This window comes from Tetrao urogallus (assembly GCF_951394365.1).
Source record: "Tetrao urogallus genome assembly, chromosome: 3".
Classification (NCBI taxonomy): Eukaryota; Metazoa; Chordata; class Aves; order Galliformes; family Phasianidae; genus Tetrao; species Tetrao urogallus.
Window position 1 is genome coordinate 32029113 of NC_136815.1, and position 19689 is coordinate 32048801.

Sequence of the window (19689 nt, forward strand, 5' to 3'; positions counted from 1 at the left end):
CGGCTCCGAGCCGGGCTGCGCTCGCGCCTGCGCTGCCCGGAGGCGGAGGCGGCCGGGGGGCACCGGGCTTCAGGCGCCGGCGGCGAGGGGCCGCGTTCCTCCCCGCCCGCCCCGAGTCGGAGACAAAGCGGACAAAGGAGCTCCCGCGCCCCACGCTCGGGTAGGCAGCGCCGGGCGGGCTCCGGGGGGGCACGGCTCCCGCCTGGCTTTGTTCCCCTTACCCCCGCCCGTGCCGCTCTCCCCCCCTCGCCGGGTGTTTATTTCTGCGCGGTTATTTTTAGGCTCGAAAATAAAAAGCGTGGCACGGCGACCTTTGGCGTAGGGTCGCGCTCCGCGGACACGCCTGTGCCTTATGTAAACCCGTGGAGGCGGTGGGCGCTCCCGGTGCGCGGAGGGGGGGGAGGGTGCAAAGCGCCGGGAGGTGCGCTGCTGACCGCCGCGTTGCTTTCCGTCCCGCAGCTCGGCGGTCCCCAGAGCTCCGTCAGCGGCGGCGCGGAGAGAGAGAGAGAGAGATCTCGAGAGCCAGAGCGAGCGAGGAGGATGCGGGCGGCGGAGCGGCGGGCGGATGCCGAGCGCGGCCGCGCGGCGGAGGGAGTCGGGAGCCGCCGGCAGCGGGGCCGTCCCGGAGGGCGGGTGGCCCCTTGAGCGCGACAGAGGGAGGATGGAGCCAGAAGTGGCTCGGGCTGACACGTGCGGCCGCGGCTAGGGCCACCCCTGTCCCCTCCCTCCCTCCTCCCCTCCCCGCGATGCTGCACTCCCGCCGGCTCTTTCAGCGCGTTCGACGCGCGGCGGCGATGGAGCCGAGCGGGCGGCTGTGAGGCGCAGCGCGCAGCATGGCCTCGGCGGACGGCGCGGCGCAGCAGCGTTGCCCCGGGGCGGAGCGGGCGGCGGCGGCGCGGTGCCGCAGCCTGCCGGCAATCGGCGGGGCGGCGCCCCTGGGCCGCGGGGCCGCGCTCGGCTCCCCCCTGGCGGCCGGGGGCGGCGGCGATGCCTCGCCGAGCGCCGGCGTCCCGGCGGCTCCCGAGAACGGGTCGGGCGCCGCCGGGACTGCCGGCACCCCGCCTGTCGCCGCCGCCGCCGCCGCCATCGGGAGCTTCCCCCGGAGGACGGAGCCGGCGGCGGCCGGGAGAGGGGTGTCCCCCGGAGCCCCCCCGCCGCCTCCGCCGCCGCTGCTGCTGGCGGGGCCGCCGGGCAGAGCGTGCCTCCGGGCAGTGTTGGCGGACTCGCGCTTCTTCCTGGTGTGCATGTGCTTCCTGACCTTCATCCAGTCCCTCATGGTCTCCGGCTACCTGAGCAGCGTCATCACCACCATCGAGCGGAGATACAGCCTGAAGAGCTCGGAGTCGGGGCTGCTGGTCAGCTGCTTCGACATCGGGAGCCTGGTGGTGGTGGTGTTCATCAGCTACTTCGGGGGGCGCGGGCGCAGGCCGCTCTGGCTGGCCGTCGGGGGCTTCTTCATCGCCCTGGGGGCCGCTCTCTTCTCCCTACCTCACTTCATCTCCCCGCCGTACCAGATCCAGGAGCTGAACTCCTCCGTCAGCAACGAGGGCTTGTGCGTGACCGGCAACGGCACCGCCAAGGAGCAGTGGGACTCGCCGGCCTGCATCAAGGATTCCGGTGGGAACGATCACTCCCTCTATGTAGCTTTATTCATTTGTGCCCAAATTCTCATCGGCATGGGCTCCACACCCATCTATACCTTGGGACCAACCTACCTGGATGACAATGTCAAGAAAGAGAACGCCTCGCTTTACCTAGGTAAGGCATCTCTGGCTGAGCTCTGTGCCTTCTGAACAGCATCAGGTTGCCTTCCAAAGGAAACTTTCCAAATAAATTTGCTGTGCTTTCCTGTGATAAAATGCCCTCCCCCTCCGTCCCTTTTCTTGTGGGATGGTGACCAGCAGTGACAGGTGAAGCTCAGGCAGTGTGTAACAGTGTGGAGCAGGACATCAGAGAAGGTCGCCTTCCCCATCATAAGCAGGTGACTTCTGCAATTAGTGCTACAGTTAGCTCAGCCCCTTCAACAGTGTTCTTTTTGCTAATGCAGAAAAAATGCATTTCTAAATTTTGGCCAGCGTGCCATTCATCTGGAGTATTTATAATTCTGATGTTTTATCAATACTTTGACAGATTTTTACATGTTTTGTTTGTTTTACTTTCCCAGAAGTTATTTAGCAATGAATTTTGGCAGGCATCAATAAGTCATGTGGGAACTCAGTTGGAAAGAACTTGGATATAACAGTAAGTGACACCTTCAGGGTTAGAGCTCAGTTATGGGAGCTCGAGGAACACCCCAAAGTTACAGCCCTCTGCACTGGAGTTTGGCAGGTACAGGAGGTGTTCCTATCATGCGAGAAAGGATTTTCTTGGTTAACTATGTACTGAACTTATTTGGGGATTGGAGATGATAGGGAACACTGTACATTGTTGATAGTGTGCGTAGTATGAAGGAGGATTAGTTGTTCCCTGTGCTCTGCTGGTATCTTATGTGATTCTGTGAGAAATGAATCTCGGCGCTTCAAATCATTCTCAGATTAAGGGAGGCACTGATGGTGCTGGGAGAGCTGCTTAAGTGGTTGCTCAGCATTCCCATTGCCAGTTAATTTGCTGCATCTTTGCAATAACCTTGGAGGTAATCATTCCCTGTAAAATAGACATTTATGACAGGAACGCACATGGTGTGTGTGTAATTACTTTGTTAAGAGAAAGTTAATGATCCATATCTGTGTTTCTTATTCCCTGTGACCTATTCATCAGCAACACGACTGCTCTGTGAACCATTTTAAAGTCAGTTCTATGTGTAGTGTCTTGAGAAAGCCCCTAATGTTTTTGGGCTTCACAAGGAAGTGTAGGTATTAGCTGTGTTTTCTCTGCTGTTCTCGCAGCACTGCTGATCAGCCTGGTGAAATATTTTACACAGCATTTTCCTGCGCTCCCCAGCCTCTGAGAAAAGTGTGCTGGGATGGAAATCTAGCTTAGCCTGGAAGAACAAAGTGTCTCGTTGCTGAGGTCCATAACTGTAGTTTGGAGCAGTAGAGAGTGGGCTGAAGATTTTGGCAACAGGTAATTTCATACCACTCTTAAAAACAAGGGAAAAAGAGAGGGAATTGGCTGCAGGTGAGACATGAAGGGCAAAGGAGAGGAGTGGAGTGAGAGGGAGAGAGCCCTAGTGAGGGGGAGGTAAGGTTATTGGAAATCCTCAGTGCAGGAGAAGCTGTGCTGCTGTGAGTTTCTGCTGCCACAGGAAGTCATGGCAAAATGACTCAGGCAGCTTTTAATTGCTGCAGAGATCAGCCTCAAAGCCTTAGCAAAGGTAAAAGACACCAGCAACTGCTGGAAGGCTGTGGGTGAGCCGGGAGCCAGGTGATGAGTGCTGCTTTGATCTATACTGGGAATGTCCACATAGATGGGATGCTTGTGTGTAGTGAATGAGAAAAGTGAAGGTGAGATACTCAGCTGAAGTGTGAATGTGGGTTTTGTGCCAGCCATCTGATCTATCCGCTGGGAAATGAGAGTTAACATGAACACAAAGCACATTTAAAAGATTCACTAGTTGCTTCCTGTCAGTTTTTAAGCTATATAGTGTTTAAGTGCAGGAGTAGAATCTGAGTTCTGTGGAAAGAAAAAAAATAGTTGGTCATGTTGGCGTGAGCAACCTGTGCTTGGTGCTTCTCTGTGGTTTGGAATGTTTCAGTTCTTGAAGAGAGACCTTCATAGGCAGTGGGCAGCCTGGCCAGGCACACTGTGGGACCATAGAGGCAAGTGTGCTGATTGCCAGGGCTCCATCTAACACAGCTTTGAATGCTGTGGATGTATGTAGCCAAAAGCTAACCAAAAATCTTGGGCTGGAATGTTTAGAGGTTTTGAAAAGAAGAGAAAGCCTGGTGAAAGCATTCCTTTCACACAAGGATGCTTCTCAGTGAAGATGGCTAATTTCAAACTAGAGGTATCCTCCAGTGCAGAGTGTAAAGTCACCAATGTGTTTGTTGGAAATCAGGCTGGTACTGCGTGCTGTGCTTTTTAATTAAAACAGATTTAAATACGTGTTCAACTGAAAAACATTTGTTAGGAAGCATGCACAAGAGAAAAGTTCTATGGATCTGCACAACTTCGGAGCACTTCAGCCCTTCCAGTTTGCCTGCTGACTGATGGATGGTGAAGCCCCCTCAGCATCACTAATCCTGATGCTGCAAAAGCTCACCTTATGTGGATGTGGAGGCTATTTTATTTATTTTTCAAGTTAATCCAGCTCAGGGCTCGAGTGGCAATAGCATATCCTCTTAAGTGTAGGCATGCAAGCTCAATGCGGACAGCTGTTTTAACATTCCTGGCTGGAAGTCCTCCTCTCAAAAACATATTTGGTGCTTATACGTAGTCTCTTGGCTGCCTGCACTCCAGTCCATCTGTTGGGGTGGCCAGGTGCCAGTTCGCAAGGTGGTGTGTTGCTTTTAGTAGGACAAAGGTGCCAAGGGGACGAGTGTCCGGGCGCTTGCACGGCAGTGTGTGAGCTCACTCCTATGGGATGTTTCTCCCTTGTGAAGCTCGGGGTGCTCAGCCCCTTGGCCTGGCGGGGCTTTGATGCTACAGGGCTGACCTGGAGAAAATGCGTGGCATCAGGCTTGGAAGCAAGCCAGGATTATAGCAGGTGCCTGGGAAATGCAAGGACTGACTCCCTTAAACATAGATAATCCGAAATGGAAGGTACACATCTTCTGTAGAAACTGCTGAATCACTAAGTTGTAGAATCACAGAATATCCCAAATTGGAAGGGGCTCATGAGGGTCATCGAGTCCAACTCCTCCTGGCTCCACACAGGACAGCCCAAAAATCAGACCACAAAGTTGTCATTGTCTGCGCCTCAAATCTTGTCCTCTGGTGCTTGGCTGTAGGGTAGAGTACCCCAGGCATGCAGCTTGTTCTTGGAGGTACATCAGGGTGAAAACTCTTCCAGTTCACATTCAGAGTCAGATTGGACTTCTAAAGGCTTTTTGTACCTTGCTGTCAAATTCTGAAACTTAAACACAGTGGAGTTGTTTCTTTTTTTTTTTTTTTTTTTTTAGGGATCTGATAGTTTGTCTTGACTGTGAGGTCATTCTGCACTTGCATTATGAACTATAGGAGCTGTTCCTGGAATTAGCTGTGGTACTTGGAAGGTTTTGTAGTTGCATTATGGTGCCTGAATAATTTTAAAATGTTTTACTTCTTTTGCAAGTGCCTATTTTAATAACAAAAGAATTTACTTAGAAAATTCATACATAAGAGGACAGTATGGGAATTTACAGAAGTATTGCACTGATGAGAATATTTCAGCATTCAGAAATATCTGGCTTTCACTAGTAACCTCCAGAAAGGACTTGTAGATGGATTAGTTGTTATGCTAAGGATGCTTTATCGTCTTATTCAAGAATGCTGTTAGCTGGTGATGATGGGTTATTAGCAAATGGCCTATGCAGATTTAGCAGAAGGTAGGCTTTCAGTAGTTTAGAGAAGAAACAATAGTTATGAAATGCAAGGATAAAGCTTTTATGAGAAAACAGCAGAAAAAACGTATAGATGTATGTAACTGAGGTTGGTGCAGATAATGGCATGAGAACTAGGGAAGTAAAATCCTTTCCTGCCCTGGAAGAAGAATAAATATTTAGACGTGTTTCTAAAATACTTGGACTCCGTCTTTGTTTTCAGGAGGACCATTTGTGGATTGCTATTTCTAACATTAGCAGAAGAGTATCAAAGCTGAAATTGGCAAAAATGCTCACCAGCGTTTTTTATTGCTCACTGGATTTCCTGTTTAAAAGAGCAGTGAGCTCAGGTTGTTCTCAGCTGTGGGATCGGTTTATCTGAGTGAAAACTACACCTTAGTTCATCCGTGGGCTGATGCTCAGAGCTGCCCATGAGCAGCTGTTTGCTTTCTGGGAGCAGGGCAGGCTGCAGCTGGGCACTGTGCTCTCAGACCATTACAGCCTCCCAGGGTGCAGCTGAGGGGGCTGCGCGTACACATGGATCGGATTGAGCTCTGTTCCCACGCAGATGATTTATTACTCGGAACATTGAGTATTGTGCTCCTCTGGCATTTCTGTAACCTCCTTTATGTTAAAATGCTGATCAGGCAGCAGACACAGTTTGTAATAATTACTTGAAGTTCAGCTATGCAGTTTTATTGCCTTATTCTGCAGCTGAGGTGGGGCCCGAAGCTCCTGGAAGTACCAGCCTCATTGGCTGCATTTGCTTAGACCTTCTGGGCCTGGGAGTGCCCCTTCTTCTTGCTGGTGCTCAGGAATGCTGCTTGCTTAGAGCACGGCTCCTCTCCTCCCAGGAGAGCTCTGCCGCCGACCTGATTCTGGCAGACAAGTGTCTGGGCTTGCAGAGCTCCCCAGAGAAGCCTGGAAACTTAGACATGAAAGCAGCCTTTGAGCACTGGCTTGTCTGTACCTTCTCCCAGGGACTGAATGGTTGGGATCCAGTGTCTAGTTACCTTGTGGCTGGAAACTTCAGCCCCGTACACTGATTGTTTTGTAAAGAGTCCCTGTAATTGCTGCTGCTGCTGCAGGTGGGTTCGATTCCAAGTTGCCAGGGATACTAAATGTGTTTCCTTTAACTCTTATGCAGTAGCCCCTGCACCTTGCCAACCTTTGTTTGTGGGTGTGTAAGCTGTATGAGTTCTTATGCAGTCAAAGGAGAGGAGAATCTCATATAGGTGGGCAGACAGAGTTGCTCCGTCCCATCACACAGAGCTAAATAGCTTTCTGATTTGGCTGCATAAGGAGTGCAGGTGGGGTTGTAAACCAGGCTTAAGCTGCCAGCATCTCCAATTTTTAAATCATTTAAATCATCCATTTTTAAAGCAGTTGAATGGATTTCATCTACAGATTTTAAAGGAGCAGGAAAGTGACTCTGTCATGTGAGAATCTTTCTTTGGTTTCATACTTTGCTTTTAAACCTGTTCTAAATCTTTCATCCTGATAACATTTTTAAAACTTTTATTAAACATAGAAGGCATGAACTCAGTTTTGATCTTCGCTTTTAAATTATTTTTACATTCCTTTTGAAAGTACTCAAGAAGTAACCATGCGGAACCAGCTCCTGCTCCAGTCAGTTCCTCTGGCACTGCTGCCTTTACTGACTGGGGGTGCTCAAGGCCAGGTTGGATGGGGCCCTGGACAGCCTGATCTGGCAGGTGGTATTCCTGCCCACGGCAGGGAGTTGGGACTGTGTCATCTTTAAGGTCCCTTCCAACCCATCTCATTCTGTGAGTCTATGAATCTGCAGTGGTTGGGATGAGCTCAGCCTGTGGCTGCTGAGGGAACAAGCCACAAGCAATTGATGCTGTGTGTGCTGAGGGCAGGGCAGGCTGGTGGCCTTTCTCCCAGTGAATCTCCCCTGGAGTTTGTCAGTTTCAGCTCCCAGCCCAAGGGTGCCTCTGCAAACCACATCCACAGAGGGGCCAGGACTGGGCTCTGTAGCCTCGATGCAGCATGGAGATTATCAGCCAGCCAGACCCATGCCCCAGCCCCTCCTGAGTGCCCAGGAATAAAAAGGACATTTCCCATGATGGGAAAGAATATGTCAGCGTGCTGCAGCACAGAGAGGTATGTGCTATGTCTTGCTTTGTTGCTGAGTTTGTGCATCTGTTGTACTGTCACAGGGCCAGAAATCCATGCACGCTGCACAGTGCTAGTGAGAGAGCTTGTGGATATGGGTTTTTCTTCCTCCCTTCAGCCTCTCCACAAGCTGAGAGGTGTGAGCACAAAACTCTGGTGCTGCTATGTGCTGCTCCTGCACTTGGCAGTCTGATCCCAAGCACCAGCTCTCACCTCCTGATTGGCACCAAGACGCATAACATGGTGGAAAACATTGTGCTCCAGTGGGAATTCCATTGTGACTTGTCTGCTGGGGAATCTGGAGGAGATGCCATTAGGGAAAAAAAAACACAACCATGGGTACTTATACTGTGATTTGAACAAGCTGATATGAAAATTACTGAAGGAAGATAAACGCTCCTATGCTGTTCCACTACGCTTCTCCTCTCCATTTTCCTGTACACCTTGCTTTGCTGGGACATTTTTTGATCTCTTCCATTTTCCCTCTGCCTGTATTTATTGATTTTAAGGCTTGCTTCACCTTGCAGCATGCACAGGACCTCAGCTACAGATAGTTCTGCTCCTGGGGTCTGCACCCATCAGTACTTGCAAGTCTGGAGTGACACCTTTGGGAGTCTCAGCATTTTCTTAACATCCAGTGCTGCTCTGGAACCAGCTCCCAGCTCTCCACTTGTTTGAATTTAGTCAGCTCTTTGTTAGGCTGGTGACTACTTTCTATATCTATGTGTCTGTTTTCAGTGAATTTATTCTAATAGATAAAGGTATATCCCATAGGGATTCTCCTTGTTGCATCCTATCCTTTTTGGATTTGTTAAACTGTATTCTCTGGAGTCAGAATATTTCATATAATCCATATAATAGCTGAGCATATCCTCTGGTGGATATTGGGGCAGGTCTTGGTGTTTGCTGCTATAGTTTATCACTATGTTTTTCCCAGATCTACTTGGTGTTTTCCCTTGGGTTTCATGCAGGCACTTGGAGGTGCCAGAGTGCTCCTGAAGCCAAGGGCTCTGAATAATACCTAGCTTCCCACTTCTCCTTTTTCTGTTTTTCAGTCCCAGGTTGAAGTTTGAATGCTGGACCTCCTCAGCAGTCCTTTAAAGAAATGTGCGTGTGTGTAGATAAAGCACAGTAGATAGTGAAAGAGTTGTGAGCACTCTGTGGAGGTTGCTTGACCTGTGATTACTCGCACAGAATGTGCTAAGCAAGCCTTGTTTGTGTCCAAAGCATATCTCTGGAGGAAATACTCTGTAAGATATTATCTGAGGTTGCTGTATAGCAAACTTTCCTTGTCCTTAAAGAGAAATTGCTCTGTTCAGCTGAGCTGTTGTCTGGGTAGGTTTTGCTATATATCGGGCAGCTCAAAACAGTGCCTCTTCCATCAGAAGTCCCAAAGGAATGAGCTCAGAGCCTCACAGGTCAAATACAAGAGAAATTCGTGAGGATGCTCTTTAGACTGCAGAGAAACCAGGAAATGTTAAGGAGAAGGGAGGGTTTCATGTTTGTGGCACAGCACTCTGCTCAGAAAATGCCCCCAGCGATTCAGGTGGAGACGGTCAGAGAGCTTCTCCTCCATCTGGACTGTCACAAGTCCATGGGACTGGATGGGCTGCACCCTCGGGTGCTGAGGGAGCTGGCAGAGGTGATTGCTGAGCCGCTCTTGGCCATCTATCAGCGCTCCTGGTTAACTGGTGAGGTCCCAGAGGATTGGAGGCTTGCTGATGTGACTCCTATCTTCAAGAGGGGCTGTAAGGAGGATCCGGGGAACTATAGGCCTGTCAGCCTGACCTCAGTACCAGGGAAAGTTATGGAGCAAATCATCTTGGATGAGACTGCACGGCATGTGCGTGGTGTCCAGGGGATCAGGCCCAGCCAGCACGGGTTCGTGAAAGGCAGGTCGTGTTTAACCAACCTCATCTCCTCCTATGCTGGGTGACCAGTCTGATAGATGAGGGAAGGGCTGTTGATGTAGTCTGCCTAGACTTCAGCAAAGCCTTTGACATGGTCCCTCACAGGCTTCTTCTGGGGAAACTGGCTGCCCGTGGTCTGAACAGATATACACTTCTTTGGGTAAGGAGCTGGCTACAGGGCCGTGCCCAGCGGGTCGTGGTGAATGGAGTGAAGTCCAGCTGGCGACCCGTTTCAAGTGGTGTCCCCCAGGGGTCAGTACTGGAGCCCATCTTGTTTAATATCTTTATTGATGACCTAGATGAGGGGATTGAGTGCACCCTCAGTAAGTTTGCAGATGACACCAAGCTGGGAGGTGGTGTCGATCTGCCTGAGGGTAGGGCGGCCCTTCGGAGGGATTTAGACAGGTTGGATCACTGGGCTGAGGTGAATGGGGTGAGGTTCAACAAGGCCAAGTGTCGGGTCCTGCACTTTGGGCACAACAACCAATATGCAGCGCTATAGGCTTGGGGATGAGCAGCTGGATGATTGTGAAGAAGAGAAGGACCTGGGGGTGTTGGTTGATGCTTGGCTGAACATGAGCCGACAGTGTGCCCAGGTGGCCAAGAGGGCCAACGGCATCCTGGCCTGCATCAGAAATAGTGTGGCCAGCAGGAGCAGGGAGGTGATCATCCCCCTCTACTCAGCACTGGTGAGGCCGCACCTCGAGTACTGTGTTCAGTTTTGGGCTCCTCACTGCAGGAAAGATGTTGAGGTCCTGGAGCGTGTTCAGAGAAGGGCAACAAAACTGGTGAGGGGTTTGGAGCACAAGTCTTATGAGGAGCGGCTGAGGGAGCTGGGATTGTTTAGTCTGGAGAAGAGGAGGCTCAGGGGAGACCTCATTGCACTCTACAACTTCCTGAAGGGAGGTTGTGGTGAAGAGGGATTTGGCCTCTTCTCCCAGGCAATGAGCAGGACAAGGGGCAATGGCCAGAAGTTGTATCAGAGGAGGTTTAGGTTGAACATAAGGAAGAACTTTTTTTCTCTGAGAGTGTTCAGGCACTGGAATGGCTGCCCAGGGAGGTGGTGGAGTCGCTGTCCCTGGCAGTGCTCAAGAGGTGTCTGGATGATGTGCTGCATGATATGGTTTAGTACTAGTGGTAGCAATGGGGATGAGGAGACGGCTGGACTGGATGATCTTACAGGTTGTTTCCAACCTTGTGATTCTATGGTTCTATGACTCACCATGCTACGGTGGGAAGAGCTGGAGGTGATGCTGCCAGTGAGTCCCAGAACGTGGCTTATCCTCCCCTGGTACCTCAATATCAAAAGAATAATCAGGAAAGTTTGCCATTTTCTGATTTTAATCTATCTTTATGTTTCTGCTCCTTACTTTATTCGAGCGAGGGAAAAAGAAGTTTAGTAGTGATGCTGAAGTCAGTTGCAAGAAGACCACCAATTCCCATTTTAAGAGGTAAAAAAAAAAATCGCCTACTGTAGAAGATGGCAACATAATTTTGCAGATTCTAAATTTTGTAAAACTGATGGGCAATTTGCATCAACTTGATTTAATGCAGCTGCTGAGTGGTAAAAATAGTGAGGGTATCCCTAGAGAAATTGTATAGTCATAGGGGAATAGAGATAGCACATGAGGTTTTGAGTCTGCAGTATGATAGTGCTGATGCACACAGGCTGAGATATTTATCTATGAGATTGTGTAATTGGCCTAAAAATAGGAATTTCAGAAAATTAAGTTTCTTATCTTAATGCATTACTGAGCACAGAATGTGAGCTTTTGGGGTTGTCCACACACCAATGGGTGTTGCTTTGTTACCCATCTGAAACCGAAACCCTCTCTCCTTGAGAGGAATATTAGTTCTGTTCTGCACCTACTGAGCCCATGCAGAATTTCAAATAAAGACTTTTCTTCATTAGCATTGGCTTCTTTCTGTACCTGATATGTATTAGCAATTGATCTGTGGCACTGAGGTATGTGGTTTAGTAGACATGGTAGTGATGGTTAGGCTAGACGATCTTGGTGGTCTTTTCCAAACCTCAGTGATTCTATGATTTTTGCTTAGATTTGGATGTTTTTTGTTTTTATTGAGTTTATGGGTAAGAGTTTCAGGTTTGGGCATTCAGAAGCAAGTAGGACACAGCAAGCAGGGAGTCATTCCACCTTGAGTGGGGGAAAAAAAACAAGACCAAAAAAAGACTGGATAAAGGAACTGCACCCATGCACTTGAGCTCAGCCTTTTGTGAGAAATGAGGTGAAAGTAATTGTCTGGTATTTGCCCACCCACCTAACATGAAAGGAGTTGAAAAAAGCCTTCACACTTGTGCGAGAGGGATTCTGTATATTTGTGCCTTTTCAGCCTGTGGTAAGGTAGGAGATTCAGTGTACAAGAAAAAAACAGAAGAATATATGAAGTAATGTATTTGAAAGAGTTTCTGCCCTGATTTAGTTAGAGCAGCTATTACTCCTTTAGTTAAATAGCACTATTTTCACTGGAAAATGGACTATTTGGATAGGGTGAAAATGAACTGTTTGTGATCTGTATTTAACTTCCCTTTATCTTTATTCCTCTTTTCATCCTTCCCTGCACCTCCGTTTTCTGAACTTAAAACCTGCAGAAGAAGAGCATTCTGTGGACTGAAGCAGTGCAATGCTTTCAAGAAAACCCCATATTTTGTCTCTCAGAGTTATACGCTATTTGTATACATCTCTGGAGGAAAAAATCAGGAAGAAATGTTTCGGGTTGACATTCTCTCAGTATGTGAGAAATAACATTTCACTGTTTGCCCAGGTCAGCATACTGAAATGTTTTGCTATCTGTGGGGTCAGAGCTGACAAGTTCCTCATAGGAGGAGAAGACATAACTGGCACAGCCAGTGGGAGGACTGATGGATGGTCATGGTAGAGAAGTTTGATAGCCGTGAGGTTTACATTAGCAGATAGACATCCTACACTGTGAGCCAGCTGCCCTTTGTTTGAATTGTGTCTGAGAGGAGAAAAAAAAAAAAAAAAAGGTGTAGTAATTAGGAATGTAGTGAATTTCCTATGTTTACTCTAATAAGATGCTCAGATGGGCTTCTTTGTGGTCTGATTATAAAGATTTCTCTGAAGTATGACTTTGGGGCTAAGCAACTCTTCTGGAGCTGGATTAATGCCTGCCGCGTAGCCTGTCCAGGGATATTTGAAGAATTAGTAGCGTGGCATTAGAAGAGATGGTAGCAACACGGCTCTTGTGACTGTCAGAGTCCCTGGCTGCTTTTCAGATTGCTTTCTGCTGCTTTGGTACTGAATAGAAGGTGGACCACGAGGGGCAGAGTGGTTATTTTTGTATGCAGAGGACTGCAAAATAATACAGTTCTGCCCTTAATTTTGGCTATATTGCATTCCCACTGAATTAAACCCCAAAGGCTTGTTGACTTCTTTGCTTCCCCTTCCCCCATTTCTTTGGATCTTGGGGAGTGGACAGCTGGTTGCTTTGTGCTGTGGGAGCTGTGCCTTAGAGACTGTGTGTGTGGGAGTGATGTTACGAGGCACTCTCTTAGCACAGCCCCTTGGTTATGTGCTATATATTCTTGTCATACACAGTGCTAAAATAGACAGTAATCCTCTTACGTGGGATTGTGAAGCAAGTAATAATAGAGCACAAGTCAGTGTCATCAGTTCAGGGCTCGTTTTTTGGCAAACACATTTGTCATTTGTATCTCCCAGATTCCTTGTTACTTCTTAATCTTTATATTAACTAAAGTCCTCTCTCCAGCTGAAAATATTAATGTTTCACAGTAGTAATGTCAGTTGCAATAAAGACCTCTCTATTCATGTTTCTAATTGATGTGCTTGCTTTAAAAAGGCCACAGAGATTTTCATTTTTGTAATTCAGCTTATTTCCTAATGTAAGAAATTCAGCTGGAGAAAAACTAGATCATTTAGGTTGCACAAAACACTTCAGCTGCCTTCGGAGGCACCCTGAAAAGCCCTGAACACTCTGGATTCCTGTCTCTGAGCTGCTCGTCTGATTTAGAACACATGAGGCTGGCTGCTCTGCAGCAGGGCCCAGGAGAAGTGTATACTGGGGGGAGAAGCAATTAGCTGTGCACCAAGGGGATTCAGAGCAGAAAGGAAGGGCTGGAGGCATTTAGTTAATATTAATGCTTTCGTGCTTCTGAAGGCCAGAGCCATGGTGAGTTCCTGCTGTCTTGGCCCCGTGGTTCTGAAGATTGGCATCCAATGAACATTAGATTTAGAGAAGCTTTTGAGAAGAGTTAATAAATCACTGCTAACTGTAGACACGTGCATCTTCCCTCTGAAGATAATGAGGCACACCTGAGGCTGAGTGAGAGCAGGAGCAGACCTGTAAAGCTTTTTCATTCTTAAGCAGATAGTGTATCGTCTTTGGAATTTTTGTACAAAATTTAATAAATCTAAAATAATGAAAATGCACATGGTCTATTAAAAATTTCTCAACTCACCAAGTCAGCTAGGAGAAAATAAAACAGGTGTCTTTTTCTGTTGTGAAAACAATTTGGGAATTCATGACAATTTTCTTTATCTGAATTTGATGGCAGAAGAACTTTAGATGGAAAAATGTTGAGCTTTCATTTTGAAATGTATTTTTACTGCTCAATTCTTGTTACTCATTTCAGATTTCTTTTGCTCTTGATGTAAAATAGTCATGTCCCTATCTGTCCCTGAGGAACACTGCTTTCCTCCTGTTTTCATCTAGTACCTTGTTAATGATATTTAGACATTTGGATTAGGCTAGAGAGAAAGAAATTTTCCATTTGCTCTCAGTGGGAATGGCCTGTGACTTCAGGCTTCCCTATTTTGGCATTTTGTAATTATTTCCCTGATGGGTTTCAGAAGTGTGTGCTAATAAAAGACGATCTGTGTTGAGTTGCTGTCTGTGCAGTAGCACTGACACAATCCATTCTGTGTTGAATTCAGAATCACAGAGAATTTGTATAACTGTATGGAGTTATCCACAGCCTTCTCAGGGCTTTTCTGAGAGATTGCCCATGTTTAGGTAACTCTGTGTCACCTCTTCTACTGATAAGCACTTATCTGTACAAACAGCTTTCTTGTTCAGTTTTGGGAGCAAGCTTTTACATAAAATTGCTGTATTGTGCTAATTGTCTGTTGCTGAATATATTCTGGTTCTGCATGTATTGTGATTAAAGTGCTCCTACTGCACTTTACTGAACGGTCAAAGATTAACATGTCAAAACAGTTCATCTATACTTTCACCGGGGAATAAATCAAAGTTCTGGATTAGAGTCACAATGTTTAATGATAACGTCGCAAGAAAAAAAAGCTGAACAAAAACATTTGGATTTTCCTATTATGAATGGATTTTTAAGTGCATAGCACTTCATTTCCTTTGTCCTTGGGGACTCTCCATCTAATGTTGTTAATACCGTGGTAATGGCTTACAGGTCTGGCCAATGAACATCAATGGTTGAATTCTGAATTATGGGCCCATCAGCCTTGTGCTAAATATTCCAAAGATAGGAGCCTGATGTGGTATCTCTGAATTGTTTCTCCTGTGGAGAAGGAAAGGCAAGCTGTTGGAATTTTCTGCACAGTTGAATGTGTGTGAAACTAAGAAGTAATATTTTTGTTTGGCTATTCAGCTGTATTTGCTGAAAACAAATGTCTGGTTCGGCTGTCATCTCTCTGCTATTTTTTCACTGCAGTGTTTTGATCTTTCAGTTGCTAAGCTTTTCCCAGCACTTTTAGTGTTTTAAAACCATGGTACTGTGTTACTCTCAGTTTTCTGTTTTGAAAGAAACAGTTGCCTGAGTGGTTTGTTACATGAGTTAGCAGATGGTGATTTAACTACATTTGATCCAAAAAGAGTTTTGGTTCTGTACGTCTGTCTCAGGCTCAGCAAAATCTCAGCAGAGCGCTTGCAAAGTGAGCAAAATAGTGCTAGCTGTAGTTGTGCTGCTCAGGGAGCATGAAAATAGCAGCTGTGATGTGTTTGACAACAAATTCTGCAGATTAGGAGGTTAGAATTGAACCCTAGGTTGTGTGTTCCTTCGGTGTGCCATACGTCAGTGCTGCCACATCAGTGTGTCTGGTGTCACGAGTTACTCCAGTGATGGGAAGGGGCCACTTTGTGGTGGAGAAGAGGAAACCCCTACAGGAGGCATCTCTAAATTCAGGTGTATTCCTTGAACTTACTGCGCCATTTGTGACTCTGCCTTGGTGTGAGTGTTGCTGAGATGTGCTATATGAAATAGCTGAGGAGCTTCACCTGTGTCAGAGGCAGCAGTAGGCTGAAGGTCTACGTGTCTCAGAAGTTTTTTTGACTTGTGTTGTTAGGCCTGATCTGTTAGTGCTCTTTCAGTGCACTGGCAGCAGTGATGGCAAAAGTAGACTTGTGATCTTTGAGTAATTTTAAAAATTTATTATAAATATACAAATTAGCTGATAGAAAGGAATGTGTTAAATAGAATCATAGTATCATGAAGGTTGGAAAAAACCAATAATATCATCAGTCCTGCCACTGGCCCATCCCCACCATGCCCACTAAACCACACTGGTAATTGGTGATGTTTTGTTATTGGATTATTTTACTTTTACATTATACATTTTACATTATACAGTATACCTTTACTTTACATTATGCCTATAGAAGCAAAATAAATACATCTTAATAAATATTGGGAGTGCTGCGTTGAGTTGATACTGAATTTATACTGTTATAAAAAGATCTGATTACAATATAGTTTATTAAAATTGGACAGGGGATTACAGTTACGGTTAGATATTACATAAGCATAGAAATGTATTACATCTTTTGTATTTGCTCTTTGAAGGAGTACTAGATGCTGATTTTTTTGGTCATTATTTTTACTCTTTTCCCCCTACCTGTAAATGCAATGAATTTCATGGGATTTAGGGCTCACATTTAATCTTCCGTGCAAACTTAAGCCTAACTTGTCTGTGCTAAGCTGATTAAAGGTTGTGATAGTTGCAGATTGCACGTGTGAGGGTAATCATCTTCCAGTAGGATCTTCCTGATGTAAATAACTCATGCAGCCTGGAGAGCTACAGCTGGTCTCGAGCCCACCCATTGTGAGGCTTCTTCTAAAAGCTGAACTGATGGGCAGGGGTACTATGTAATGAGCATGGGGCCAGCTCTGCTCCTTCTCTTACCTGGAGAAGGGCTTTGGAGATTTCTGGGGGTGGTTTGGTGAGAATGGTAAAGAAGTTTATTGGCTCTTGGAATCGTTCTGTCCTAAAGATGATGAGTGTGTCTGTAAAGTCCACTGTGATAGAGCTGAAAGGAGAGTATGTGGGGTAATTTCATGCTTTATTGGGCCAGAAAGGACTATCACATTCAGTTGCTCTGACATCTGTTGAATTAGATTTCATTACAGTGCTAACCCTATGCAAAGCTCTGTACCCATAAAACCATTTAACTTAAAATGAACCTCTCACAGTTACAGACAGCCTGCCTCCTCCATAGGAATATTGCTCTAACAGTTAATTATCCTCTTAAAAAAGTTACTGCTACAGAAAAGTGCCTAAAGTTGGCTGAAAGTCATTTGTCCGTAGCCTCTAGCCACTATGATTTTCACGTCTGTTTGCTAAGTGTGAGAGCATCTTTTACTAATGAAAAATAACGTGCTTAATAATCTACTGATCTAAGTAACTGAGAAACAAAACTGCCATTCTTTATTCTACTCACAAAAAGAAGAAATAAACAGAATAATCAGATTTTATTAAAAAATTACAGCTAAAATAAAAGCATATTGGCCAATTTTCCTCAAAACGTGTCAGCTGAGTAGTATCTAAACAGTGAAAATAATTACTGCTAATTATGAATTTTTCATTTTTCCATCTATGGGCTTTTGAAACATCTTGGAAGGATTCATGTGCTATATGTCATTTTTTCTTGGAAATGCTAACTCTGCAAGTTAGTAACACTTCTGTCTTTTATTAACGTATTAACATATCTTACTGTGACAGAGAATGAGCTCCAAATGGAGTCCTAAATCACAGTTATAGTTTATATCTTAAAAAGGAAGGCAGATGTAATTATAATAGTATCATTAAGGAGAACCTCTGTAACAGCAATTACTTTTTCAGTGCTGTACTCAGTGTTTAAACGATGACATTTGGTTGAACCAATTAAAGTATTCTGATGCCTTTTTTTTTTTTTCTGGCAAATTGTTACTCATTTAAATCTGATTTTTGGAATATATTGATTCAGTCATTTTTTTTTCATCTAGATACAATGATTTATGTTTGAAAAGGGTGAAATGTTTAACTTATGCTGTATTAACTTTTGATCCTTATGTGGGAATATAAGCTAGCATTAAAAAAAAAAAAAAAAAAATTGACACACAAATTCAAACCACCCCAAAATATGTAGAACATGTTACCTAGTAATAAAAAACCCAAATATTTTTATTTTTTAAAATTTGATTGTTGACTTTACATGTCGATATCTACTTTTCCCCATGAGATGAATATTCATTTCTTTCAGGATCCCAACTGAGCTGTGAGCAGTCTCATTTATTTATAGAATCAGTTAGAAACAAATTATGTTTCTGGTGGCCTTCTATCTAGAGTAAAAAATATAAATTAATTTTCTTCCTTTCAGTTTCTTGCAAGATCATATTCCTCCTTTCCCTCTATGATTCTGTAGAGACTCCCATCTCTTTTTCCCTTCATTTCTTTCAGATCTCTGGCTATTTACGTTCTTTGATCTATCCAAGTTGACCATAGCCTTGTCAAAGGCAACAACTTCTTGTTTCAGTGTCCAGTGTTATGGGACTGTCTCAAGCATGTGAGGGCACTTTGGGAACAGTTCATTTCTATGTGGGGCATCCATTAACTCACTGTGGGGCAGTTTTTGTAGGCATCTCTCCATAGGCTGGGATGTCTGCACAAGGATGAAGATAATCCGTTTGTCAACTAAGGATTATTTCCTGAGGCTTTTCAGCAAGGAGAGGAATGACTTTTTCACTCTGGCCGAGACTAAGGTTAAGGCTCCTGTGCAGGTTTTTAAAGTAAATCTTCAATATCACCCATTGAGTGGGACGTAACAGCACGTGTTTGTGTCACAAATATTGTTAAAGTGATTCTTCATTAATTAAGGGTATTAGATCATGATCTGGAGCAACTCTTTTCACTGAATCAGTGTCAGGGCCTGAGAAACTCACAGCAGTTCCAGTAGTTGATGTTGCTGTGTGGGTATATGGAATTTTCTTCTGTTTTGCTGTGATAAGGCCATGTGGTCCACACTCAGGCTTGGTACAGACTGGGTTCCTGCAAAACCTGTTATTTAGATCGTATTAGACCTGCAAGACCTGTTAGTTGGCTCTGTGTTCTAGGCTCTGAATATCTGCCTTTGGCTATTGTGGTGGTTGAAGATCTGGCTAAGCACCACCTCTTTGTAGGTGGTTTTAATTCTCTTACCTGAATTCTATTAGAAATTGTGGTTAGAGCCATAAGAAGATTCTACTGTTGTGTGAAAGCCAACAGCTTTTTGTTGTGGTAGAGCTTTTTTAGTGGTAGAGAAGACAACCTGAGATCTTCGTCATCCATGTGCTGTTGATGTGGAGACTGCTTGAATGGGGAAGAAATTGGTTTTGCTTCTTGCTCTTCTTAGTGCTGCTGTGAAAAACTCAGCTGTCCAAGCAGAATAGAGATGTGAAAGAAGTCTCACTTCTGTCTTGAGATCCCTCTGTGGAATCATGGGGATGGAGAGGGGCACGTATCCAGAAACCAAAACTCAGGTTTTGTTCCAGAAACAAATACTTCAGTGTAATTGAGGTTTTGTGATAATAATTAAACAATGCTGCTTAGGAGAATAAAGGGTAATTTTTGATACTTGGTAGATTTTCATGAAACGGTGATGTTGTCCTTTAGCCAAAATAAATAGCTTCCAGTATTTATAACACACATACGGATGACAACCTTTTTTTTTTTCAGAGTCTTCATCCTGTTATAATATTCCCAGCATGGTTTAAATATGAGTATAGGGCTGTGCATTGCACTTTCCCAATTGTTATTTAATACTATTTTATTCAGGCTATTGCAGATTTAGTCCTTTTGTGAATGCAGAAAAATAACTTCTTTAGCAACACAATGAACATTAATAAAGCTAACAAGGTCATCTGCAAATTACTGGAATAATATGCTTTTGCTTACAGGCAGATTTTCAGTCAGATATGA

At 45.3% G+C, this 19689-nt stretch overlaps 1 protein-coding gene across 1 annotated transcript in view; it reads left to right on the forward strand.

Moving 5' to 3' along the window:
* Window positions 1–833: 833 nt before the first annotated feature.
* Window positions 834–19689, forward strand: part of SLCO5A1 (solute carrier organic anion transporter family member 5A1) — a gene marked incomplete at both ends in the record, with an annotated part of 63325 nt that continues 44469 nt past the window's right edge. Inside the window, one exon of the mRNA XM_079533654.1 lies at window positions 834–1758. Coding sequence (XP_079389780.1) covers window positions 834–1758 — 925 coding nt within the window. The remainder of the gene's footprint in view (window positions 1759–19689) is intronic.